General features: G+C 34.7%; 2 protein-coding genes across 5 annotated transcripts in view; one reads left to right on the top strand and one right to left on the bottom strand.

Moving 5' to 3' along the window:
- Positions 1 to 13,247, bottom strand: part of lmbr1 (limb development membrane protein 1) — a 59,013-nt gene extending 45,766 nt beyond the window's left edge. For 2 of the 3 annotated variants that reach the window (XM_087259513.1, XM_087259514.1), the window contains exons 1-5: positions 13,034 to 13,247; positions 5,517 to 5,589; positions 4,568 to 4,607; positions 4,152 to 4,291; positions 3,453 to 3,556 (exon numbers count right to left, since the gene is read on the bottom strand). In XM_087259513.1, the coding sequence (XP_087115639.1) occupies positions 3,453 to 3,556; positions 4,152 to 4,291; positions 4,568 to 4,607; positions 5,517 to 5,589; positions 13,034 to 13,093 (417 nt within the window). In that variant the 5' untranslated portion in view covers positions 13,094 to 13,247. 3 annotated transcript variants of the gene reach the window in all.
- A 57-nt stretch (positions 13,248 to 13,304) lies between these two features.
- Positions 13,305 to 26,223, top strand: nom1 (nucleolar protein with MIF4G domain 1). 2 transcript variants are annotated; one of them, NM_001044832.4, is given in 12 exon segments: positions 13,305 to 13,384; positions 17,696 to 17,808; positions 17,932 to 18,069; positions 19,825 to 19,882; positions 19,999 to 20,325; positions 20,813 to 20,923; positions 21,347 to 21,517; positions 21,708 to 21,829; positions 22,203 to 22,335; positions 23,528 to 23,659; positions 24,890 to 24,999; positions 25,875 to 26,223. In NM_001044832.4, coding segments are annotated over 10 exon segments (1,464 nt in total). In that variant the 5' UTR covers positions 13,305 to 13,384; positions 17,696 to 17,808; positions 17,932 to 17,947; the 3' UTR covers positions 26,053 to 26,223.
- Positions 26,224 to 27,439: the final 1,216 nt, after the last annotated feature.

Raw genomic sequence — 27,439 nt, 5'->3', positions numbered from 1 at the left:
TAAAAATATGATATTGTAATAGACCGCCCATTGAACATAAAAAGACAACATTTTGAAGAACATTGGAAAACTGTAATCGTTGACATCCAAAAAAAAAACAAACATACTATAAAGTTCAATGGTATCTCTTCAAAATATCCATCTTTCAACAAACTCAAACTACGGATCAAGTTAAGGCTGAATAAATGAGAGCATAAATTTTTTGGGGGGTAAAAATATCCCTTTAAATTAAAATACAATAAATAAAGTAAAATAAATAATAAAATGAAATAAATAAAGTACAATAAAAAAAAATACTTTTTATGTTATTTTTTAAATCTGAACTTACATCATTGATTACTCTGATGCTAAAAAATGATTCTTCAAAAGCCACACTAATATACTGATTTTGGTGTCAAAAAATATATTATGTATATAATTATTTTAATTATTTTATAACTATTAAACATTTCTGCTGCTGCATACAAATTGTAGTGTGTGAGAGAAAAAGTCAAAACCGCTTTCACTCCCCGCTGACATTGTTTTTTTGTTTATTACATTGGATGAAGTACTAATACAAACACTGGCCCATAAAACCCAGCAGCTACAACTCACACGAGCTTTTAACAAACTACCCAGTTTCATTTCCTCCAGTTACTGAATGCAATTGGCCATATATATACGTCCTTGTTTAACTATGAAGACCAGCACAAGCAGGCCATTTGACTTTATACTTAAAAAGAAAACATGAAATCTTGCTTTTATGGGCTTCTGCAGTTGACGACTTAACCCTTCCCTGTATCAGCAGGAGGCTTTCATACAAATGCCACTATTTAATCATTTCCTCTTTTTAGCTACAAAACACACACACACACACACTCACGCACATATATAATACACTCTGTCGGTCATTCCAAGACGTGTAAGCCAACATTAAGCAGTGCTTCCCTCTCTCCTGCGTTTCTGGTTGATCAATGGCCAGAAACAGTCACGGTGCAAACGAGACAAAATGAAGCAGTACACCTCGCTCCCGTACAAATGAGTGCCGGCCTCATAAACTACAGTAGCAACTAATCTTTATTTAGCTTTGCCAGAAGCGACATAAACCAGGAGCGACTTCAAACTGTGATGAGAGTAAGACAGAGGGCAACTTGATGCATTCCCTCCCACCCTTTCATTTTTGCCTGCTAACTCTATTGTGGAGATGTGTGTTTGCTGCTTTACGTTCTTTCTTTCAGAGACTAATGACATCAGGTTTCTGCTTTTGAACTTTTATCTCTTTTAGGATGGGGGGGAGGTGGCTGAAATCAAAAGGGGGACACATAAAACCATGTGTGTGTGTTTGTGTGCGTTTGAACAAGTGAGTGTGAGTAAGTGCGCAAACCTGGGTGTGCTGGCAGTATTGGTTTGCACAAAAGTGAGAAAATGTCTCTGGTATCTTATGTGTCTTTGGATATAACGAATTGATACAATAAACATAAATGCTCAAGCTTGAACACTAACCATGGGACGATAACTGTTTTTAAGGTTTACCGTGGTTTGAAGGAGTCAAGGTTTTAAAACTGTCAAAATTTTCAGTTAAAAATGTTCAGGGCTGTGCGACTATTGAAAACGTCTCAAAACCGCGATTTGAACATGCACAATTTCTAAATCGCTTTACAGCACGATTTTCCCACAGTATGCTATTTGAACCAATCGTAACGCAGCACAACTAAAAAGAATATGAGAATAGGACACTGAGCTTAATGAAAAATAGCCTGCATAAACAGGGATGACGAGTTCAGCAGAAAAGGACTTGGTGCCAAGAAAGGTCAACATCTGTGGTGTGCGATTACTTTGGATAGAGGAAGGCTGATGTATCACAGAATCAGGCCATTTGTAAATTGTAAAAATAATTTTAAACCCGGAAGATGAAATTAGCTGACAAAAGCTCAAAATTGTCCCGTGTTCCCCACAATTAAAGCTAACAGGTGCTAACATTCACTTAATTAAAGCTCAACACACACATCTGTTAAAATCTTTAAAAAAGTACTCAAGGGATTCTTGAACCTTTAAAGAGAAAATGAAAACGCACTGGGTGTTTGGGTCTTCTGAGTTAATCAGTCTACCGAAATGTGTACATTCCAAAGTTAAAAGCTGATTGCTCATTTCTTGTTATGTGACTCTCTTGTAGCATTCTGAAAGTAAAGATGTTTTCAACTGGGTGCGCATCTAATACGTGTGCGTCACTTCCAATATGCGCGCTTTCATTGGAGATAACGAACTTGTGCATGCAAAAGACACGATTTGTAAACAGACTATTTCACGGCAGCGTCACAAAGAGGTCTATGATCTATGCATGTCAAAAAAAAAAATCTGGACACATATGGAAGGACATGCAACTACTTCTGACATGGTTAAACAGAACGAGCGCGCGCGGGCGCATAAACGAACGCACGCACGCACGCACACACACACACACACAGTGGTTTGTTTATTTGTTTTCCCATAGGTCTGTTCTAGAGACCATTTATTACACCCTTACAAGGTGATTTTAATTTTTTTGGCTTATGTCTGTTTCAAAGACATATTACAGGTGTTTGATAAAGAGCTAATTGTTGAGCTAATTGTTTTCCTTTGGAAATATTTTTTCAGATTCACACTGTAAACCATTTGTGTGTGTCATAATTGGGATTAAAATTGAAATTGCATTATTGTTTAAGAAAATTTTGATGAGTTTCTTTTGCCCATATTAAAACACAGCCCTATCCCACAGTATATGTAAGATTGTTTTTTTTTTTACGTTTATTTAATTTTTTTAGGACAGCAGTATCTCCAGCAGAAAAGATACCCAATGACTAATAAAGACAGCAGAAGTCAATGACTCATTTGAATTATTTAGCCTGACATGTTTACTGTTAGGGCAGCAAAGTGGCGCAGTGGGTAGCACAATCACCTTACAGCATGAGGGTCGCTGGTTTGAGCCCCAGCTGGGTCAGTTGGTATTTCTGTGTAGAGTTTGTTCTCCCTGTGTTCGCGTGGGTTTCCTCTGGTTGCTCCAGTTTACCCCACAGTCTAAAGACATGTGCTATAAGTGAATTAAATAAGCTAAATGTGTATGGAGTGTATGATTGTGTGTGCAAGAATGTATGGGTGTTTGGGTTGTGGCTGGAAGGGCATCCGCTGCGTTAAACATGTGCTGGATAAGTGGGCAGTTCATTAAGCTGTGGCGACCCCAGATTAATAAAGCCGAAAAAAAAAATGAATGAATGAATGAATGTTTAGTGTTACAAAATATTTTAAGTTTCTCAAAATAAAATGTATTGTGTTCAAAGGGGGAAAAGTTTTTGGTTTTTACCCAGCCATTTAATAAGAATCTATAATAGAGCAGTAATTACAAAACTGTTAAATATTTTTATCCAAGTTTATCATAATGTCAGAAACTTATACCAGCCCATTGAACATACCTATTAAACTTAAAAACAAGTATGTACCTTTTTGGAACCAGCAAAGCCTTCGGACTCCAGGAAGAAGTAGGCAAAAGGCATCAGCACAAAAAGACTGAGATTTGAGAAGAGGGAGACCAGGTTCCACAGGCCTGAAGAAAAACACATCAGATCATAAAGCATGAAACTAACATGATAGATATCATTTTATATGATAAGAAATCATTCCCACTCCACCCCTGCTTCAGTAAATAACTTGTCTAATCTAATTATTATTTTAGTGTGGGCAATTTAACACCATGTTTATATTTATTTTTAAATTTTCCTCCAAAATCAAACAAACAAAATAAAAATGAACCTTGCATTGTCACAGTGAAAACCCTCAACGTTTTAATGTCAAACAACTGCTCTCAGGTTAACATAATTACAAAAAAATAGACACACAACACCACCTTGTGGCCATGGCTGAAACGTAGAAAAAATAACTCTAGAAGAGTATGGACTTATAAATAAATTTAGGCGGCTTGCTAATTAATAAACCTTTTAATTAAACAAAAGAACAGATTTAAACACCATTTTAAAATAAAAGCATCCAAAAAAGAAATCTAGTTTTGCTGTGCTTTCAGGAGAACAAAGCAGTAGCACACATACCACAGTTATTTTTTTTAAGTGACACAATATATAACCTTATGTATGCCTATATGTAAAGTTGTTAAAACATACTGTATAAAAAGTCATGATACTGACCATGTATGAGAGATCCGTTGAGCCATTGTATATAGTAGTTTTTTGGAAGAGAAAGCAGGATCTCATTGCTGATTATAGAGAATGGTAAAAGGAGGACAGCACCTCCAGACACCGCCAATGTAAATGTACACAGGTACATACTGAAAGAAAGATCAAATTAAACAATCATTATTTTAAAATGTTATTATGTTAAAGATTTTATTAAATCATCAACTTGCTTCTGTTTTACTTTTTATGTCCTGATAAATTATTGCTGTATCATATGAAGAAAAAAATAGTCTAGAACAGAAAGTACAGTGAAAAATCTGGGGGGGGGAAAACATCAGTTTTATTGATATCACCTCTTATAAACGAATTATTTCAGTGTACCATAAAAACACTTTTTATGTCCCATATGTTAGTATCAAAGAACTCACGATATTCTGTTGACAATGGCATCCTCATCTTCCTGGTCATCTGTTGGCATAGGAAAACACAGATCAATGGCATTAGATTTGCCATTTATATTTTTGGTAAACCTACTACTGTTGCTTCTGATGTGCCGGCTATCTTAAATGTAAGTTTGTTTTTCTTTTCATCCAGTGTAAAGTTCTTTGCTGTGAACTTGCGACACAACAGAGGACACAGGGACACGACAGATGGTTTAATAAGACTAAAGCACAATTTCTCTTCATTTAACTGAAAGCAACATGAAAACAATACTGGCTTATCATAAATCACAAACATTTGAATAAACCTTCTGAATGAATCGGCCAGATGGAGGCTGTCCAGAATCAAAAAGGGTTAAAGAGTGGATGGAGGAGCGGGGGGAGAGGAATCGATTGCCAAATGGGATAAAAAAAGAAAGAAAGAAAGAAAGAAAGAAAGAAAGAAAGAACCCAGCACAAAACTCAATCACTCTAAAGTAAATGAAGATTCGGACCACAGAAAATCCATATAGGGCTGGTAGTCTAACAGCTTAACAGTAAATAGCAGTTAATATATTTTATTACATTTTTTTTTTATTTAAAACAAGTTTCTCCTATGATAAACTGCTTATAAGGATTTAGCTGACATTAGTTATGTTTTTTTTGTTTTTTTTTAATGAAAGGACGAGACCTCCTCGAGAATAAGTAAGGAATAACTGTCCTTACGATTGTTTGTATCAGGGAGTCTGATAGCAGAAGCACCTTGTTTTACGGAGCTGGATGATACCCGAATTGAGATTTGTAGTCTTCAAAAGATTTTACAACCAATAAAATAGTTCAATTGTCACAAAAAATTTAGTATCACCTTATATGAAAACCTTGCAGGTCATAAAGAACATTTTATTTTTAATGGTATTGTATGGTTTGATCAGAAACTAACCAGATTAGTCTTACTCACCACTTTTCCTCTTGTACTGTGAGATGATGCAGTACGACACAATGTACAGTACTGCAAACAAGAGGAAGCAGACCTAAAAAACAGAGAGAAGGAGATTGAGTTTCCAAACATTGATTTGAAACTAGGGCTGCACAATATATCGTCTCAGTCCCAGGATCGATATCGTAATGTGTGCGTCCGCAATAGTCACAGTACAGAGATCTGCGATGTAGTTGGGATTATAGTTGACCAGATGTTACAGTTAACTGTAGTGAAGTAATTTCAAGTGAATTTCAATCTTTGAGTTAAAGTTTTTTATTTTGAGGTGTTTTTAAGGTCTGACTGTAACAATTTTGAGCAAACTTATACATTTGGGCACAATAAATTAAACATTTCAAGCTTAAAGGTTATTTGTACCTTTGTACTTAAATAAAACAATACAGTGTTGTTATTATTGTTTAATTTCTGCTGCTGAATTTTCTACAGTTATTATTTAATTTCTGCTGCAGAATTTTCTAGTGATTATTTCATTTCTGCTGCAGAATTTTCTAGTGATTATTTCATTTCTGCTGCAGAATTTTCTAGTGATTATTTAATTTCTGCTGCAGAACTTTCTATAGTGATTATTTAATTTCTGCAGCTGAATTTTCTATAGTGCTTATTTAATCCATTTCTGCTGCTGAATTTTCTATAGTGATTATTTAATTTCTGCTGCAGAATTTTCTATAGTGATTATTTAATTTCTGCAGCTGAATTTTCTATAGTGCTTATTTAATCCATTTCTGCTGCTGAATTTTCTATAGTGCTTATTTTATCCATTTCTGCTGCTGAATTTTCTATAGTGATTATTTAATTTCTGCTGCAGAATTTTCTATAGTGATTATTTAATTTCTGCTGCTGAATATTCTATAGTGCTTATTTAATTTCTGCTGCAGAACTTTCTACAGTGATTATTTAATCAATTTCTGCTCCTGAATTTTTTATAGTGCTTATTTAATTTCTGCTGCAGAACTTTCTATAGTGATTATTTAATCCATTTCTGCTGCTGAATTTTCTATAGTGCTTATTTAATTTCTGCTGCAGAACTTTCTACAGTGATTATTTAATCCATTTCTGCTGCTGAATTTTCTATAGTGCTTATTTAATTTCTGCTGCAGAATTTTCTATAGTGATTATTTAATTTCTGCTGCTGAATATTCTATAGTGCTTATTTAATTTCTGCTGCAGAACTTTCTACAGTGATTATTTAATCAATTTCTGCTGCAGAATTTTCTAGTGATTATTTAATTTCTGCTGCAGAATTTTCTATAGTGATTATTTAATCCATTTCTGCTGCAGAATTTTCTATAGTGCTTATTTAATTTCTGCTGCAGAATTTTCAAGTGATTATTTATTTTCTGCTGCTGACTTTTCTATAGTGCTTGTTTAAGTTCTGCAGCAGAATTTTCTATAGTGATTATTTAATTTCTGCTGCAGAATTTTCTATCTGACTCCCCAGAAAATAAATTAAATACATAATTTACAGTATTTATTGTAAATACATAAATGACCGATTATTTGCATCTTTTGTCTGTTGTATTTAACTATACTTGTCATTTCTTTAATTATATTTTATGTAGATACACTCCCCTACTTAGTCATCCCAATCGATTTAAAATTATGAACTCTTTACAAGCTATTCTAGTCATCTGGTGAAATTGCATATATATCGCAATACACAGCAGTGCATGAAAATATTGCATTCACAAAACATCCTGTCTGCATAAAATTCAACTTAAAGTATTTTATAAATATAGAGAGAACATATTAGGCGGCAGCGTCAACTTTATTATTTTAAGTAGTGTTTAAAAAAATAAAACATCAAACTGTCTGTAAAAAATGCCCAAAATGTCATGTTTTGCAACTGACTTATTGTTAGATCTTTAATGAAACCTAAAATACAAAGTTTAAAAAAAAAATAGATATTTGCTTTTCTGGCATGCTCAAATAAGTGCTGGCTGTGTAAAAGTTTTTTTTTTTTTCTTACTATTGACATAACCAGCCAACCTTTGGCTGACTAAACCGGCAGTTTATTAGAGCTCATTCAGAGTAACAGAATCAAGAATTCATCAGGTTTATATGAGATGAACAAATCTGCACAAAACACCCGTCTGCTGATCACTGTGAGACATGTTGGTTAGAAATCTGTATCATCCAATTGCAGGTCAAATAATTCTTGTCACAGCTGTTCACAGAGTATGATAGTAAAGGCATGATGGGAAACAATTGACTGATAACAGCATTTATTGGTTTAAACAACTGTAATATATTGTTGTTCCTCTTCTCAAATGTTTGCCTGCCTGCTTTTATGAAGACATACATGCATATACACAACAGTTACACTGATTGTTTTTTTGTGAACGTTTTCTAAAAATGTTTGTATGATAGCCAATATCAAAATCAGAATTATCTGTTATGTACAATCATTTTATTCTAGTTAATTATGTAATTTACAACAAAATGTAAATCATTTATTTACTACTTTTTATATTCATTTTATACATTATTATTATATTTTATTTACTATTTTTCCATTGTTGCTTTTTTAATCAAAGTGTTGTTTTGAAATATATTGATTATCTCTAGTAAGAGAATGTTTCTGATCAATCAGAAGATGGATGTCTTTGCTGGTAGAAAATGGCAACAGTTTTGGGAACCAAACAAGTAACAAACCAAAGGTGATATTAGACCTGCAGCTATAGATTATTTTAATAAATGATTAATCTACCACTGTAGTCGGTCGATTAATCGGATAAGCTTTTTCAACTTACTCTGAAGATTTGTTTTGTTATTAAATAAAGTATTTGTTATTACATCAAATAATTCAATTATAAGCTTCAGCCGATATAACCAGGTTTGGGCATTTGAAAACTGTTGTAATTGATATCTGAGAAAGTGATATCTTCTGACAGTATCAGGGGCTGGATCTAATACATTTGATCAGGAATCTTGATTTAACATCTTTGAAAAGCCCCGTTCATCTTAGACCCTCATAGACATTTAATTAAAAAGAACATAAACTAAAAATCAGGTTAGAAATATTAATGTAAAAAAAGTGAAGAAAAAAATTATGTGCCTGCTATGTACCCCCAAATATCTATTGATTTGATTTTCAATACAAATACTATAAGTATAAATCTAGTCTATATTTAAAAAAAAATGTATATAGTATACATACTAATAGCCCAACAGTGTTAAAGCATGGTTAAATAAAATTATATGTAATATCTGTCACAGAGACAAAGCCTTATGGCCAATTCACTCTACATCAATAACCAACGTAAACCACATTTCATTTGGTTTTGTTAGCCCTGTCTGTGAAGCAGTGATGTTTTTTAATGACTGAACATACTGGACTTGTGATTGTCCACTTTTGCCAGCATCTGTCTGTGCAGTGTGAATTCAGCTTTATATGCATGAATCAGCAGCCAGTCTCCATGACACTGAGGAGTATTTTAAGAGGACAGACTGATGGATATGTAAACATGCCAGTCATGCCTGAACTTTCACTCATATTACACCTTGCTTGTAGCCTTACAAAACTACAGAGCATTAACACAGTTCTCCATTACATATATATGCAACTTTACTCCACCATAAAAATATACCTAACTGGAGCTGTGAATGGAAATCAGATTCAGATTAAGTTCCAGTTAACCTCTTTACATTGCATCGGAATAACAAATAACTTCTTTTCACTGTATATTTAGGTTATGATTTAAAAATTAAGGTGTGAAAGCTCAGTGAATTAGAAAATGTGTCATTTCGAAATGTTTTGTGTTTAATGTTTTGGTCTAGACAAAATAAAAACCAAGAGAACTGGGGCCTGTATCATGAAGCAGGATTAGCTGGCTAGTCACTTAAATTTCAGCTTGACTTTAATCTCTTTTTGTTTTCAAGCAAAGGTATTATGAGCCAGCTGAGCTGAGCAACTTCATCGTACCTAAAACCCAAAATAGGTGAAAAATTTGCCAGCTAGTGGGATCTGAATTATAGTAAATTACAAGCAAAAACAAACAAATAAACAGTGCTTTTTAGAGTTTTCTGTGGAGTTTACAAGTACTCATGTAAAGAAATTGAACAATCAAATGTAAAATATAATGGTCATTATTGTAAAAATAATTATATATATTAATATCTTTATCTTTTATTTTTCAATAAATAATTTAATCATGCGATGTGAATATTGCAGATTTACACATTGTGATATCCATGCTCAAATGATATACTGTTCAGTCCTACTAGCACACAAGAATTCCTGATTTGTCTTAATCAAGATCATCTTCCGAAATTAACGATTCTGTTCAGTAAGAGCCAAATATAATCAATATTATTGTATAAGTAATATCTAATCACTTCGTTTTTAAAAAGGGAAGCTGAAAAACTGTTTGCACATTATCAGCACAGCAACAATAAAGAGCCAGAAAAGTTGATCTATCTGCACAGCACAGACTTTAGTTAGAATAACTCGAACTGTATGTGTGCCTGATAACAGCTATCTCATACACACTCTACACACACATATGACACTCTTTCGAATGCACAGACTGTGTATGTGTGTGTGTGTGTGTGTGTGTGTGTGTGTGTGTGTGTGTGTGTGTGTGTGTGTGTGTGTGTGTGTGTGTGTGTGTGTTTCTATATTTTCTTTTTTTTTTACTATAAGTTTCAAAATTTCAACTGTAAGGTCTGGTGTAACTGTAAAAAACAAAAGACTTCGCTAAAACAACAACATAAAAAAAACGGAATTTCCTATACTAACACGTTTAATTGCTTTACGTCATAGAGTAAAACATGTTTTTTAAATTTTATTATACAAATTGCCTGCATTAAATATGCTTTCAATGCATATAAAATCCTGTTTTATTGTGTGAATCAAAAACAATGTCTGCATCTACATCTGAATCAATCGATTTAACATAGCTTTGTATTTAAGATTAAGCTGGGATAACTGTTACCAACATTAAATATTTCTTGGCTACCCTTCTAGCAAAAAGTTGGCAAAATCAGATTGGTCAGACATAACTGGCAACACACACAGAGTACTGAGAAATGTATTCATTTGCAAAATCATGCAATCCATTCATTAATCACATGAGTGACCAATTGCATAAAATGCCAACAAGTTAGTCATTTATTTGTTAAGAAAACTGGTCAAAGGTTTTAAGCGGGTTTCATAAAAGCATAATTGAGGTAAAATTGTTTTTTTTTTCAGACATTCAAAATTTCTCCTTAATACAATTTCAGAAAACTTTTCTTTGGAAATTCTCAATTGAAAGCATTTTGTTATACAGCGCAGTTGGGCAACTGACTGTTAACTATTAGAGGGTGTCACAGACTGGGAAAGAGTATGGCAGAACATTTTTACTTCATCTAAAAATCTCAATCACCAACTCATTTACAATAACTTTTGTCATAGAACCTACTGAACCCCACTCAAAAGACATCGTATCAACGCCTCCTTAGTCCTCTCTGTTATAAATGTCCTGACCAGGAACTTGGATCTTTTTTCATCTGATGTGGGAATGGACCCTTTTCACAAGCCTGTTATAACGCGTTTAACAGTCATCAGCATCTTAAATCCTTAAAAGTTTTGATTTTCAAAAAAAAAAAAAACTCATGAACATTTCTATGTATTTATGAATGTATTATATCATCTTTGAATCAAATTACAAAAAATCTATTACTGCTTGTGCAAGGCGTTTATAATGCCGCGTCTATGTGACTGGACAGTAAATTTGACTTATTCTCTTCTCTGGCTGCCGTCTTCAGCGCCACACTTTTTTTCCTTTTTCTAAAAGTGTTTATAAAATCATCATGGAGTTTTTCTTAAATATTTGAGCAAATAAGATCAAAAAAAATGTTTGTTGTATTCTCCCATTCACTGCACTCCCCAACTGCACTTTCCCCAACTATGATGACTTCTGCTACTGAGAAACTCATCACATAATTTGGACACATACAAGTGGCTGGTACAACTGTACGACATTATAATTATCCACAGCTCGAGTGAACTTGCTACAAATGTGTGCATTAAAGATCTGGACAAAATCTCCACGTTTACTGCACAAAACAATGATCAGGAATCAGGATGATTGCCTTACTTTGTATAATTGATACTTGATACTGTACTTTGCTTTTGTTTTTCTGTTAACTTCTATTAATTGGATACCCCAGTTTAAAGAAACCACAGGGGGGGGGGGGGGGGGGGGGGGGTGTAGTATGAATAATATATTTCATTATATTGTTTTTTTCAGCCTGTGTCATTCATTCATTTTCTTGTCGGCTTAGTCTCTTTATTAATCCGGGGTTTGCTACAGCAGAATGAACCGCCAACTTATCCAGCAAGTTTTTACGCAGTGGATGCCCTTCCAGCCACAACCCATCTCTGGGAAACATCCACACACACATTCAAACACACTTATACACTACGGACAATTTAGCCTACCTAATTTACCTGTACTGCATGTCTTTGGACTGTGGGGGAAACCGGAGCACCCTGAGGAAACCCACACAAAGGCAGGGAGAACATGCAAACTCCACACAGAAACGCCAACTAAGCCGAGGTTCGAACCAGCGACCCAGCGACCTTCTTGCTGTGAGGCGACAGCACTACCTACTGCGCCACTTGCCCTCGCCTTTTTTTTTTCAGCCTGTGTGCTTTGTTATAATAATAATAATAATAATAATAATAATAATAATAATAATAATAATAAAAGAAAATTCTAAGCAACCAACAACAATCAAAGTACAACATTGTTCAGTCAATTAAATAGTGCATGTGTTGTTTTGAAGTTATACATAAATGTGATTTCAGACCGAATATTCAATGTACCATTATAAACAATATAGGGACAACTTAACCTCAAAAACAACATAGGCTGGTCTAACGTGAACCTGTTAAATAAAACACATCAGTCAGTCAAATTAGTTGGTAAGAGTTTATGCAACTGGCCCCAAGTTTGCCAAGTCAGAAAGGAGAGGCACATTATATCCTAACACCCAAAATAAACACTGCAAACCTGCAATGCTCATGTGTACACCAACAACTGTAAACAAGCTGTCAGTGAAGAACCGTTAGGATTACTCAAATGTCAGTTGACGATAGTTCAGTCTGTCCTAATTCTACTAGTTTTAGAAATATGACACAAAGGTTACTCGGCTTCATGCATACAATTACAGACAGCTAACAATTATTTACAAAACGCGTTTAATTTTGGGTTAGAAGTCAAATGAATTGCGAGCTCAGTCACAGAAAGGGATTAAAGAGCTCAATATTGTAGCTAACGACAAGCTAAGAGGCTAACCAACTAGCCTAATGGACCTCATTTAAACTCAGTTCTGTTTCTAGAGATATTTATCAAAAGTCTTAACCACAGTTAAACCCATTCATGATTTCATTATACGGAATATGCGTAATGAAGTCTAAATGCAAGCTGGATAATGAACACGGAGCATAAAGGGTCAGTGTGCTGTGCTTTAATGGGTCTCTCTGTACTCACGATGTACTCGCGCACTTGGCTGTGGAAATTCTGCTCTCTGATCGTCACATCGTCTTCCATTCTTCATATTGCAGAAACACATTCATTAGCAACGCATTTTGGTGGCCAGTCCATTCACTGCGAGAGAAAGCGACTTTATCAGATAAATAAACCGCCCTTTGGAAGAGCTCGACTGACTGACAGCGGTTGCGCTCAGCGCCAAATAAACGATCACAACACAGTCAAAATATATCGCGTCATCATTCGGCGACTTACGACAGGCAGGAGGATGGATGTACACAGATGGCCTGTCAAGAAGAATACAGTAAAATCCTTCTGGAAATAGAGGACTTTCTCCTGTGCTACATTTAGGTAATACACCCATTCATCCATCAATATTTCCATAAAACAACTTGTCTTATGTATGGTCACAGGAGTGTCGAGTTTATTTGTGAAAAATGAATCAGGAGTATGAGTGAATTTAACTTAGCTAAATATGTTACTGTTGGCAACAGATGTTTAGTTAGCAGGCATTGAGTAATATAAAATAAATCAATAAAAGAAAAATGCAGCTTAAAATGTTTTATAATCAAAAACAGTGGGTATCACATTTTACCATGATTTACAGAAGATACACACTAATATGTAATTCTATGTAACTTGTAGGGCTGTAACGATACACCAAACCCACGACTCGGTTCGTATCACGATTTTTGACCCACGATTCGGTTCGTATCACGATTTTTTTTTTTTTTTTTTTTTTTTTGTGGGGTGGGAAAAAAAAGATTTTTAAAACTATTTTTTATTAAATAACATTTGAAAAATCTTTATAAACTAAACATCAAAGAACAATATTAACTATGCAAATTATTAACAATATAAATAGCCATATATAAAAAAAATAAATAGCCAAAGCTATATCACTTCTGTTTTCTTTGTAACAAAATACAAATACATGTAACTAAACTCCATTGTGTAGATGGTTCAAGCATGTTGAAAATTATTTTTCAATCAAGTTCTCTTACATAGAAAAAGTAAATTAAATAGCTACTAGGAATGTTCATTTCGTTAATTTTGCTAACCGACAAACGCTGCTCATTAATCGGTTATTAACGGTTAACTGGTCAGATTACTATTAATTTTATATTAAACAAATTGACGTGTCTATTTTGTGTCCGACACATTAAATATTGCATTTTAAAATACTAATTTTTATATGTTAGCATATTAATAGCGGAACAGAACAACAGAGCATCTTGTGTACCAAAAAATAGTGTCATGCCTACTTAATTATTATTTCTAGACACTACTTGCATATTAGAGAAATTATAAGAAATTATGGGGCGGTACGGTGGTGCAATGGGTAACGATGTCACCTCACAGCAAGAAGGTTGCTGGTTCGAGTCTTTCTGGGTCAGTTTTCTGTGTGGAGTTTGCATGTTCTCTCCATGTTTGCACGAGTTCCCTCCGGGTACTCCTGTTTTCCCCAGTCTAAAGACATGCACTATAGTTGAATTGGGTAAGCTAAAATGTCTGTATGTGAATATGTCCTGTTCATATGCAAGTATACAAGAAGTTATACATATATCTTCTGGTATATATTTATACAGTACATACTGCTAATAAATCTATACACATTATTATAGAGACAGTTCACCCAAAAATGATCGAGTGGTTCCAAATCCTTATGAGTTTACTTTTTTGCTAAACACAAAAGAAGCTATTTAGAAAAGTGTTATAGAAACCTGAAAATTGACCTCCATAGTAAGAAAGACTAATACTATTGAAGTCAATGGTTAAATGTTTTAATTTTTGAAAAATTAAATGAAAACCTCAAACTGGTTTGCGTCAAGTGAAGTTTGAGTAAATGATGACAGAACTTACTCTCCGACTCAGCAGATGGCGATAAACTCAATTTTGTTTTCTTCACTTTCGAAATGTCTAACGAAGAAAACGCCAATGGCTGCCTCCAGCTTCTGCATGTGTAAACTTTCGATAACTCTGTTTAGTCTGTGACACGTACCTATTAAAATAAAAAAATAAGAAGAAGATTGTATGCGCGTTCCTTTATAATCCACTTAGAAAATGAAGGCAAAGCGGCAGCGCAAAGGTAAAGGTGGAAAGCAAGCAAACAATGACAAATTTAAGAAACTCAAGGATTCAGTCAGCGACTTTGTGAAGAGTAAAGGAGGCTTCGATAAAAATGAAAACGACCAAAGAGTAAATTTCGTAAAGCGGAAAAGCAGAAAAGACCTGCGCAAGGAGAAACGTAAGATGAAGAAAGCCAAGATGAAGAGCCACTACATGGGTCAGGCAATGGCAAAATCCAGCGAGGAGCTTAATCCAAACACTCCTGCTGTGAAGGAGGAAAACACACACAAACCAGTCCTGAAGAAGACTACAGATGCTCCTCAGAGACAGCAGAAGACTAAAAAAGGCGATGCTAAGACTAAAGACGCTAAAGATGAGACGAAAAGTAAGAAAGTCCACTTCTCAGAAGATCTGCCAAAGCAGAAAAAGAAATCTGGCCTGAACGAGAGCAGAAAGCTGGCTCTGTTAGAGGCGAATGTCGAAGAGGACAGAGAAATAAAGAAGCTAGAGAAACGCCTTGGACTGAATAAAAGAAAGAACAAGAAGAGTCTGCCTCAGTCTTTCACCAATGATGGGTTAGATTATATTTTAGGAATTCTTGAGCCTGGAGCGTCTGCTACGGGACTGTATGAGAGCGATGAAGAAATGGACATTGACAAAGCCAAGGAGAACTTTGATGAGCTGGAAGAAGACAGCGAGGAGCAAATGACAGACGATGAAGACACAGGTGATGGTGAGGAAGAGGATGAAGCGCAGATGGAGGAAGAGGAGGACGTGGAGGAGGAAGACACACAAATAGATGATGAGGAGGTAGAAGGAGATGAAGAGGATGACACGGATGCATCAGAGGAAAATGAAGAAGTGGAGGAAGCTGAATCTGAACAAAAAAATCCTGAAAGCCAGGAACTAGTATGTCATTGTACATCTACTTATTATTTTCTATCATTTATTTCAGTAATCAAAACAATGAAAAAACAGCAATAAGTAAATACTTTGATAAACAACTGGTCACAGTGGGGTTACAGTGATAAAAAAAGACAGAATAAAGAGTTTTAGAGTTTTTTTGGTCAGATGTTTGTTTAAATGTAAAGAGAAATAGTATTATAAGAAGTAGTCTAAAATCAGTTGATTGGTTATATAAAGGTTTATGCAATAGTTATGTCACAGTAATAACAGAAAAATTATGTTCAAAAATTAATTCCAGTTTTAAAGGAGCTCTAGAGTGTCATTTTTCTGCTCCGTTAACTTCAGATGTGGTATCAGAATTTCAAAGTCTGACACCCGGGAGGAGCTCGGAGTAGAGCCACTGCACCTCCACATTGAGGGAAGTCAGCTGAGGTGGCTTGGGCATCTTTTTCGGATGCCTCCTGGACGCCTACGTATGGAGGTGTTCCAGGCATGTCCCACACGCTGGAGGGACTATATCTCTCGGCTGACCTGGGAATGCCTCTGGATCCCCCCGGAGGAGCTGGAGGAAGTGTTTGGGCAGAGTGAAGTCTGGGGTTCTCTCCTAAGACTGCTGCCACCGCGACCCGGCCCCGGAAAATTGGCAGAAAATAAATGATTGATGAATTTCAAAGTTGTGATGATATAACCTTAATTCAACCGTAAAGCATTTCTACAGAAGACCAGAGTGTCCTTATTCAGCACTATTTTTTACTATCGCATGCTCATCAGGTGTAATGCTTTGTCCCAAAAGACATACTACACACCATGCACTTATTGTTTATGCCAGGGGTGTCTTGCAGATTTTAGCTCCAACTTGCCTCAACACACCTGCCAGGACGTTTCTAGACTGCCTAGTAAGAGCTTGATTAGCTAGGCCAGCTGTGTCTGATTGGGGTTAGAACTAAACTTTGCAGGACACCAGCTCTCCAGGACCGAATTAATTAATTCTGATTAATTGAGTCCTTCAGGCTTGTTTGAAACCTACAGGTAAGTGTGTTGGAGCAGGGTTGGAACTAAACTGTGCAGGGCGTCGGCCCTCCAGGAATTGAGTTTGACACCCCTGATCTAATTTATCAACTTTATAAAGTCATCAGAGTTTGAAAGACTTTATAAAGTGGCCTTTTATAATGGCCTCTTTTCAACATGACATGCTTAACGGTCATCATAATCTTAAATCCTTGAAAGTTTTTAATATTTAGATTTTTTAAACATAAAAACATTTATATGTGTTTATGTATGTATTATATCATCTTTGCATCAAATTACAAAAAATGAATTACTGCTCGTGCGAGGCGTTTTTAATGCGGCGTCTGTTGGGCTGAGAGTAAATTTGACCTTATTCTCTCCTCTGGCCGTCATCAGTCTCACACTATTTTTTTACTTTTTCTAAAGGTCTTGATTACACCATCGTGGAGTTTTTCTTTTTTTAGCAAATAGGCTTGTAAAAAATTATTAGTTGTACTCTCCCATTCGCTGCACTTTTCAGTTCACCCAACTATGACGCTTTCCGCTACTGAGAAAACTGAATACTGAAAAGGGTCTATAAGTGCATTATCTGCTCATAATGGTGCATAAGGACACAAACCAGGATACACCTTATACTTTGAAGCTAATATCAGTTATTTGGTCTTCTATTTGCTGTAGAATCCTGCCACAACTGGCAAGTATGTTCCACCTCACCTGCGAGAGGCTGCAGACAGCAAACGCAAAGCTGAGCTGGAGAAGCTGAAGCGCAGTGTGAAAGGTCTGATTAACAGGTAAGGTGTCACAGAGATTAACTTGATTAATGCATTTTAAAGAGGCTTTGTTTTTAAAAGCATTTAGTGTCGTTGACTTCACCAGTTTGTTGTTATTTGATGGCTCTGCCCTCTGCTTGGCAGGTTGAGTCAGCCCAACATGGCGTCCATCAGCAGTCAGTTGGAAGAGCTGTACATGAACACCAGCAGGAAGGACATGAACGATACACTCACTGACATTCTGCTGGCTGCCTGCGTCACGCCTGCTCTCATGCCAGAAAGGTCTACACTTCTCATAGTGATTTTATTATATAACTCAATTTATTTATGTTGACCTGTTCACTCACTGATGTTCTATTTTAACTATTTGAGTAAAGAGCTTTCAAGCTGCATCCACCACATTTGAGACAGATCTTCAGACTGTTCTGACCTGAGCATGGGGACCTTTAAATGACTTTCCAAATGTTAGCTTTTATCAACAGTCTGGGTGCATCAGTTATAAAACTCAAATTCAGAGTAAATTTTTTAACTTTTGTTGGGCCGCGTTAGGACATTAATGAAAAGATGACACCATGGGTACAAACCTTATACCAGGGATGCCCAGACTTCGTCCTGGATGCACCATGTCCTGCCAAGCTTAATTCCAATTTCCAAATTCCAATTTAAACCAGCTAATCAGGTTCTTTATAGGTCTACTAGAAGCTTCTTCTGACAAGTTTGTTGAAGCAAGTTAGAGCAAAACTCTCCAGGACACCAACCCACGAGGACAATTTGAGCACCACTGCTTTAAATGTTACATTTAGTTGGAGAACATCAAACATGTTTGATATTTTAAAACGGATTTTAGAACTGTTTTAATTTGTCCTATATTTCCTGCAAATTTGTTGTGTCTAGAATAACATCAAAGTCATGGTAGTGCATAATTTTCACTCATTTAGTTACAGTTTATGTCTGAAAATGCACACAGCCATCATACAATTCAGCAAGTATATGAAGCAAGTGTGAACTTAAAAGCCATGCTGTCAATTGTTGTGCTTATCTTTTCTAACAGCTTTATGAACATTTCCTCATTATTTACTTAATCAAGGGGTTCTAAACTTGTATAAATTTCTTTCTTCTGTTGAACACAAAACAATATATTCTAAAGAATGGTAAAAAGCAGCTATTGACATCAATAATAAGAACAAAACATGGTATGGAAGTCGATGACTGTCTTTTTTCAGCATATCTTCATTTGTGTTCAACAGATGAATGAAAATCAAGTAGGTTTGGGACAAGTGTTTGAGTAAATGATGACAGAATTTTCATTTTTGGGTAATTTATCCCTTTAAGTTTCCAACAGTTTACCTAAAATATATATTTTCAAATGACAGTCACAGCAAACAAGCTGAGCATTCATACAGACACCTTTGTGATAACCTGGAACACCCTAGCAATTACAAGCATCCAAGCTTTTACATTTGCTTCAAATGATTTATGGGATGTCAATGTTTTCAGCAGTGTCTAAAAGTACATTTGAAACCATCAGCTTGGCTCGTGCTGACATCAAAGTTTATCACACCGTATTTTTTTAAGTTAATGTTACCACTTGTTGGCTTACTTAAACACACAGTCACTATATCAAGAAACCGGAGCACCCAGAGGAAACCCACGCGAATGCAGGGAGAACATGCAAACTCCACACAGAAACGCCAACTGACCCAGTAGAGGCTTAAACCAGTGACCTTCTTGCTGTGAGGCGACAGCACTACCTACTGCGCCACTGCGTCGCCTTATTTATTTTTTAATTTATTTGTTTATTTGATACATTTTTGACACTTTTGTTTTTTTTAATTATGATGGAATTGTATATATTGACAGGAAGTGAAGTAAGAGGATATGGGCTAATATTTGGGGGGATGGGATTGAGTAAAGGTTTGTGATTAAGGATCTAACTTGGTACTCCCACTACGCAGTTACGATATATGTTTCACACTGACCACTAGACTATTTGCACCAACGTAAATTCTTATTATTAACATTTTCTCTCCTTTTCAGGCTTCTAATGGAGCACATTCTACTTGTCAGCGTGCTTCACTATAGTGTTGGCCTGGAGGTATTTGATCTTCAGTTCATTTCAATTTGTGGATCAATACCTTGCCATCATGGCAATATGGTTTATCATTGCATTGCTGGTTCTGACTAATTCCACTCTCTTTCTCATGTTTAAAGGTTGGAGCTCATTTTTTAGAGACTGTAGTCCGTCAGTTTGATAGAATCTACAGTGAGCTTGATGGAACAGACAAAGAATGTGACAACTTGGTATCAATAATTGCTCACCTCTACAACTTTCATGTGGTCCATGCTGTCCTGGTGTTTGACATTCTGAAGAAACTGGTGACATCTTTCAGCTCAAAGGATATAGAGCTGCTTCTGCTGGTGCTAAAGACCGTTGGGTTCGCGCTCCGAAAGGACGACCCAATAGCTCTTAAGGAGTTGATCTCCGAGGCTCAGCGGAAAGCGAGTGCTGAAGGAGAACAATTTCAGGACCAAACAAGGGTAAGGCTACTTTGACCTTTGAAGAAGCTGTCTATTGGTGCTTTGGAATGATTGTATTGTATTATATTTACAGCTATAGAGATTATTAATATACACCTTTAAAGAAGGCTGAATTTATCATGTGTAGATTTAAGATGTTAATATTTGTTTTAATCTATATTTGATTAAAAAAATAAAAAGTTTCTTATAAAATGTCATTTAGGGCATTCTTTTTTCAGAAAAAAATGATAATTGGTCAAAAAAACATGTTTCATTCAGCATTTTCTAATTAAAATCAGAGTTATTTTATCAGATATTGATTTTTAACCTCTCTGATGGTGTCTAAAAATGAATATAAACATTTTTATTTTAAATGTGAAGTAATCAGAAGTTTTACTCAAACACTTAACTTTAAATCATAAATCCAGTGAAACTTTTTATCTTTTCCTGAAAACTTTCAGTACAGTTGGTGTAAATTAAAACAGACAGACATTTGTTTTGTTCTCAGATTCGGTTTATGTTGGAGACGATGATGGCATTGAAGAACAACGACATGAGGAAGATTCCAGGTTATGACCCTGAACCTGTAGAGAAATTAAGAAAACTTCAGAGGACTTTGGTGAGCAAATGATGTTAATTTAGTTTAGCTTGCAATGCAAAAGGGCTTAGAGCAGTTATTACTGTCTTATTAGGATGAGTACATTTATTCAAGCTTTGCTGGTAAGATTTTGAACACAAAAGAAAATATTTTGAAGAATGTTCCCACTATGTGATTCAGTGGCTTTTGAACATTCTTCGAAAAATCTTCTTTTGTGTTCATAAGAAAGAAACTCATAAAGGTTTGATTTTGTGAATGGTTTGAGGGTGAGTAAATTTGATGTTTGGTATAATCGGTACTTAATGTACTTCTTGCAGTGTCCACTAGGGGTCAGGCTCATTCCATAGTTTGGTGTGGTCACATTGATTAGCATAGTATGTTCGCAGAAATGTGTTTGTATCTTGTGCCGAAACCCACTTACACTAAAAAGAACTATCTTAACAGATTCACAGCAGTGCTGGCAGCAGTGACATGAAGTTGAGGGTCTCTCTGGACAATCTTCTGGAAGCTGAGCGTGTCGGCCGCTGGTGGATTGTGGGGTCTTCCTGGAGTGGAGCACCCATGATTGATGACCAGGGGAACAAGACAACCACCCCATCCACTAAAGGAGAGCAAGTAAGGGGAAAATACGTTAGTAAATCTGTTAGCAGTAATTTAAATTCTATGATGTTTGCTTTTCACAAAATGTATCAAAAATACTTCTGTTTTAACATCTGGAGTTTTTTAACATGTTTTATTTTAGCTAGGATTTAAGGCAATACATAACTTGTAATTTTAATATGTTTATTTCTCTATCAATTTGCAGTACAGTGCAAAAATGCTGGAGCTTGCTCGTAAACAAAGAATGAACACTGACGTCAGGAGGAACATTTTCTGTGTTCTCATGTCAAGTGAAGACTTTTTGGATGCGTATGAAAAACTATTAAGGTCTGTCAGTGTAGTTTCTGTTTTTTTCTGATTACTTATTAGTGACAGGCTCTGTCTTAATTAAAAGTTTATTTATTTTATTTTCAAAATTTATTTGAATTTTTTGTATTTTTACAGAAAGACAAACACAGTTCGTGATAAAAGGATGCTAAATAAATGTATATTCAGTAATGCATAGTTTATGCAGATGTTTTAAAAGAGGGAATAGAAACAAATTTTTTGTTTTTCAGCCATTCTACTTTAAAATAAAAACAGGATCAGCAGTATGCAAAGTTACAAGCATTTGTTTTTGACCACGAAAATGTGTAGAATTTAATAAGATAAAGACAAATTAAGATAAAATAAAGACAGTGGATTCTTAATTCTTTCTCAGGTTAGGATTGAAAGACCAGCAAGAGCGGGAGATTGTTCATGTTTTGATGGACTGCTGCCTGCAGGAGAAGATGTTTAATAGATTTTATGCTGTTCTGGCTGAGAAGCTTTGCTCACATGATCGGCGGTTCCAGGTAGAGTAAAAAAGCAGTGTTTCCCTCTTCTCTGTCCGCGTTAGACAGATTTCTGGTTTTAGTTGGTGTCACTGATTTTACTGCATTTAGAGCGGAAGCTTGTGCTTTCTATATTCAACTTGGAATGTCTGCACAAAAACTAATGGTCAAACTATGAATAATTATATATTTTTCAATACTTTGATGCAGCCGTTAAGTTAAAAAAATATATATATATAGCTTTATGAGGCAATGATTATATCAAAAGTAAAACCTGGGAGACTGGTTCCTTCATGGTTCCATCATGATGAAAATTCTGACTTTCGTGTAATTGATAATTAAATATTTTGTTCTACAACAAAAACTAAATAGACTCAAACAAATATTCACATTTTTGATATGTGATTTGCTTTATTAATGATAATTTTAATAAATAATTATTTTTTTTATCACAGTTAATTTTTCTTTAAATTGAAAAATTCTATTGGAAAATCCTGATGGACCCAACTATATTCTTCTTGCACAACTCTATTAATATTATGATTTTATAATACTCTGTCATGCATTATATGATATCTTGTGCCAGGGGTGCCCAATTCTCTTCCTGGAGATCTACCTTTCTGCAGAGTTCAGCTGCAACCTGCTACAAAACACACCTGTATTTAAACTTAGTTGGTTAAGTTGTTTGTTAGAAGTTGTTTAGAGTTGGAGATCTCCAGGAACAGGATTAGGCACCCTTGTCATATGCAATGCCATAATCAGCCATAATCTTTTTTTATGGGAAAACTTATAAATAAAGAGTTTCTAAAACTTTCTTTTAAAATCAGCATTTTTCCTCATGCTCTTTGTGTAGATTCAGAAATTTTACTTTTATGGCAAATAATAGGTCATTGTAAGTGCCTTCAAAGCAAAATAACTGAACATTAACATAGGTGCAAAGAAACATGCTCATTGTAAAGGAACATTTCACGCAGCATGTAGAGGTTTTTGCATCTAAACTCTTCATTTATAGGTTTGCCCATTTAAAAAAAGCTTATGCCTGATCTTCTGTTGCACATGATCTATTGCATGACCGAGTAATATTAAATCATAATGTCAAAAGAGAATTGATCTGTTTACACTCAATTCTACAGCATGTAATACTTAGCAGCTTGAAGCTGTTGACTTCATTTTGTAAATTGTAAACCCTCTCTGCTTTTCCCCTGTCCTCTAGATGACCTTTCAGTTTAGTCTATGGGATAAGTTCAGAGACCTGGCAAACCTTTCCAATAGGTCCTTCAGTAACCTGGTCCAGCTGGTCACTCATCTTTTACACAGGAAGTCTCTGTCTCTTTCTATTCTTAAGGTAATATGTGATAATGTTCCTCCCTCTCCACAAAGAAAAGCTTGCATTACAACACACGGTTAGTTGTAACACACATTGTTTAAACATTTCCACACGTTCCATGATAACAAAACTTACAATATTTACTAGATGACAAATTATAACAATATAGAGAAATGTTTGTGCCAAAATATAGCAAATCACGTTGCACTACTTGTTTTTTTAATCGTAAAATACCTTTTTGCACAATATTGTTCTGCCTATATAAAACTAATCGTATAGTCTGCCATAGTTTATGTGTATAGTTTAAGTAAATATAGTTTATGTATATGATAATATAGTTTGATTATTGCTCCTGTATGTTAATTATGTATAGGTTTAAACAGCTCTTACCTCCAGTTTTGTGTTCATATTTATGATTTTTTTTTTATGTAGCACAGTGGTCCTGCATGACACAACATTTCGTTCCACTGTGTTTACATGTGTAGTGGAAAAACAAAAAAGCTCAGCTTCACTTGACTTGAACTTGAATAGTACATTCATGCTAGGTGAAAAATTATGTTTTTAAATGATGAAAAAAATATAAACTCTAATTAATATACAAAACTTACATATTTGAACTTGACAAGTGTGAAATTAATTTGGAAAAATACTTTTAATTTTAATAAAAGTCTTGTAATATACAGTGCACAGCATATTTGAGTACACCCCATTTTGAAAATGACTATTTTTATCCATATGTCAGTGAATATAGGCAATATATTTTGGTGCATTTAAACAAAACAGATTTATTAAACGGATATATTTATCAAACTGATATTTTAGTCACCAAACAGATTTAGAAATTGAAAGATAATACAATTATAGCAAAATATTGCAAAAATAAATAACCTACAAAATTGCAACAAATTTGTTCAATATTTTTGTTTCTTTTGATTTTTCCTCGTTTTAAATTTGTATTTAATATTTTTCTATAACATATAAATGTGGCTGTACTGGTTTTTGGACTGTTATCGTAGGTTATTTTGTTAGATAAACTCCAGATTTGGCTTCAGTACTGATTAATCTAATGTATATGCGCAAATATAGTATTATAAAGCTTCCTATTAAAAATATTAATTTAAAAGATTTGCGAGGGGTGTACTTATATAAGCTAAGAACTGAATATGTGTTCTATTTCATCTTTTATATTAATCTTTTACATATTAGTATGACTTAATTTTTTTGCCTGTTCTCTCACCATCTCATTAGGCTATTGAGTTTGGGGAGCTTGATAAGCCTAAAGTGAAATTCCTGAAGCAGATTCTGTCAAAACTCCTTAAAGAAACCGAACCAGAAGATCTTGTGAATATATTTGGCAGGTGAGAATAATGTTTAACATTGTTGTTGCTAACCACTTTCACATTTGCAGCGTAATTTAACAAGAGATATTATATTCATTATGTATAGTTTTATATTAATCTCAAAATATGTTTTAAATAATAAATATTTATTTGGCATTTAAAACTCAAATTAATGAAACACCAGGGTTTGTATTCAAAAAACATTTGATCTTATCTTTCTCTCTTCATTTCTATTTACAAAGCTGCTGAGACAAACTTTTACTAAGAACAAGAGAAGTCTCAAACTATAGGGCAGGGTTGACATTGCTATGGATAATGTCAGCATGATTAATGACACAATATTATGCTGGAATATTATGCTGCCATTTGTTTATTTTATAGATTTTTAAAAATATATAAAATGGACATGTTTATATTTGTGTCATATTTTTGCATATATATATATATATATATATATATATATATATAAGAATGCCTCCATGATTAGGGCAATAACTTTTGTTAGCTCCTTGTGGTCAAATGTTTTTTAAAATGGTATGCTTATGACAGCCATTTTAGCATGGTTTGTGGTTTGGTCTTAGGTCTTGAGGTCTTTGTTCATGACTTTAGGAGTTCTCTTTGCTACTCTTAACATTTCACCAGTTTAAGAGCAGGTTTTCATCCTAAAATGCTTTGTGAAATACGCTAAAACTAAAACTTAAGGAGTCCTAAATTTAGGACTGACACTATCCTTTATTTTTAAGGTTTTCTTCTAAGTCAGCAGGCTCTGAGCTTTTTTTAAGACTTAAGATATTTTGTGAATATAGGCCCAGATGTGAAGGAGTTCATTGAAAACATCTTGTGTGTGGCCTGGTATGTCAATATCTGCCTGTGTGTCTACCATTGTGCCTCAGGATTTCTGGAATTCCCAAGCTGGGAATGCTTCGGGAAGGCTTGAAGCTGTTCATCAGTCACTTTCTGCTCCGCACCGTTAACACACAAGAACCACCTGAGCAAGCCAAGGTACTCAAGGACAGAGCCGAGGTCGCCACTAAAGCCATGGAGGCCCGAGACGCTAAAATCAAGCTATAGAGCTTCCGTACTTACAGATGTGTAAATAATTCACACACAAAAATGCCAAAATAAAAACAAATGACTGTGACTGTGCAGGGCCATATGCAAATATGAATGCAGACTTTCAAAAACGTTATTGCTTTTTTGTAGTAATGACATTCTCTAGAAAAATAAAACAAGTGTGAAATATATAAATGTAACATTTATGTGTTTTAAAGACCTATATACTAGAAAGTGGGCAGTTTTTCTGCTCTGTATACTTTTCATGCAAAATATCATCATCTGCAGGGTTTTAAATATATGAATGCCCATTGATCAGGACGAATCTCAAATCTTAGATTTTTAATGACATGTGGACTTGTTTTTGACTTGAATACCTAGATATGGGAAAGAAGAATTTAACAGTTGGATAAAACCAATGCATAAATGTTTTCCATTTTTATAATGAAATGTGGTGACACAGTGGCTCAGTGGTTAGCACTGTCACCTTACAGCAAGAAGGTGGCTGGTTGAGTTTGCATGTTCTCCACGTGTTCGCGTGGGTCTCCTCCGGGTACTCTGGTTTCACCCACAGTCCAAAGACATGTGAAATAGGTGAATCGAATAAACTAAACTGGCCATAGTGTATGTGGTGAATGAGTGTGTATAGATGTTTCCCAGCACTGGGTTGCAGCTGAAAGGGCATCTGCTGTGTAAAACATATGCTAGATAAGTTGGCAGTTCATTCCGCAGTGGTAACCCCTGATGAATAAAGGGACTAAGCTGAAGGAAAATGAATGAATAATGAAACCATTCATTAAAGGTATAGTTCACCCAAAAATTTAAATTATAAAGTGTTTGTAAAAAATAAAATATATTTTAAAGAATGAAGGAAATCTGTAACCTTAGACTTCTATAGTAAAGCAAATACTATGGAAGTCTATGGTTACCAGTTTTCAAAATAACTTCTTTTGTGTTCAAACTGGTTAGTGAAAACTGAAGGTTGAGTAAATGATGACAAATCTCTTTAAGTAAGTCAGTGGATTTCGTTTAGTAGTGAAAAGAAAATGTTCAGAGTATTGTTATTGAGCAGAAGACGCAAATAACGTTAAAAAAAGAAAAGAAAAAATGATCAAGGATAACATTTTTCAGTAAGGTTCGATTGTGTAACATGAAAAGTATATCCAAAGCATTAATTGATCTCAGCTAGCAACTATTTCCAAATGCAACTGTTGATAATGCATTAGTAAATTAAATGTATTATATTAAATATAACTGAGATAACCATAAACAGCTGAATGCTTAATTTATATTAACAAAGAATAAATACCATAGCAAACTTGTATCTTAATGTTAGTTAATGGAAAAACTAAAGGACCTTACTGTAAAGTGCTACCATAACGAGTTTATAAAACACAAATTTGAG

The sequence above is a fragment of the Danio rerio genome, chromosome 7 (assembly GCF_052040795.2).
Source record: "Danio rerio strain M-AB ecotype USA chromosome 7, GRCz13ab, whole genome shotgun sequence".
Taxonomy (NCBI): Eukaryota; Metazoa; Chordata; class Actinopteri; order Cypriniformes; family Danionidae; genus Danio; species Danio rerio.
This window is presented reverse-complemented; position numbering and strand designations above follow the sequence as displayed.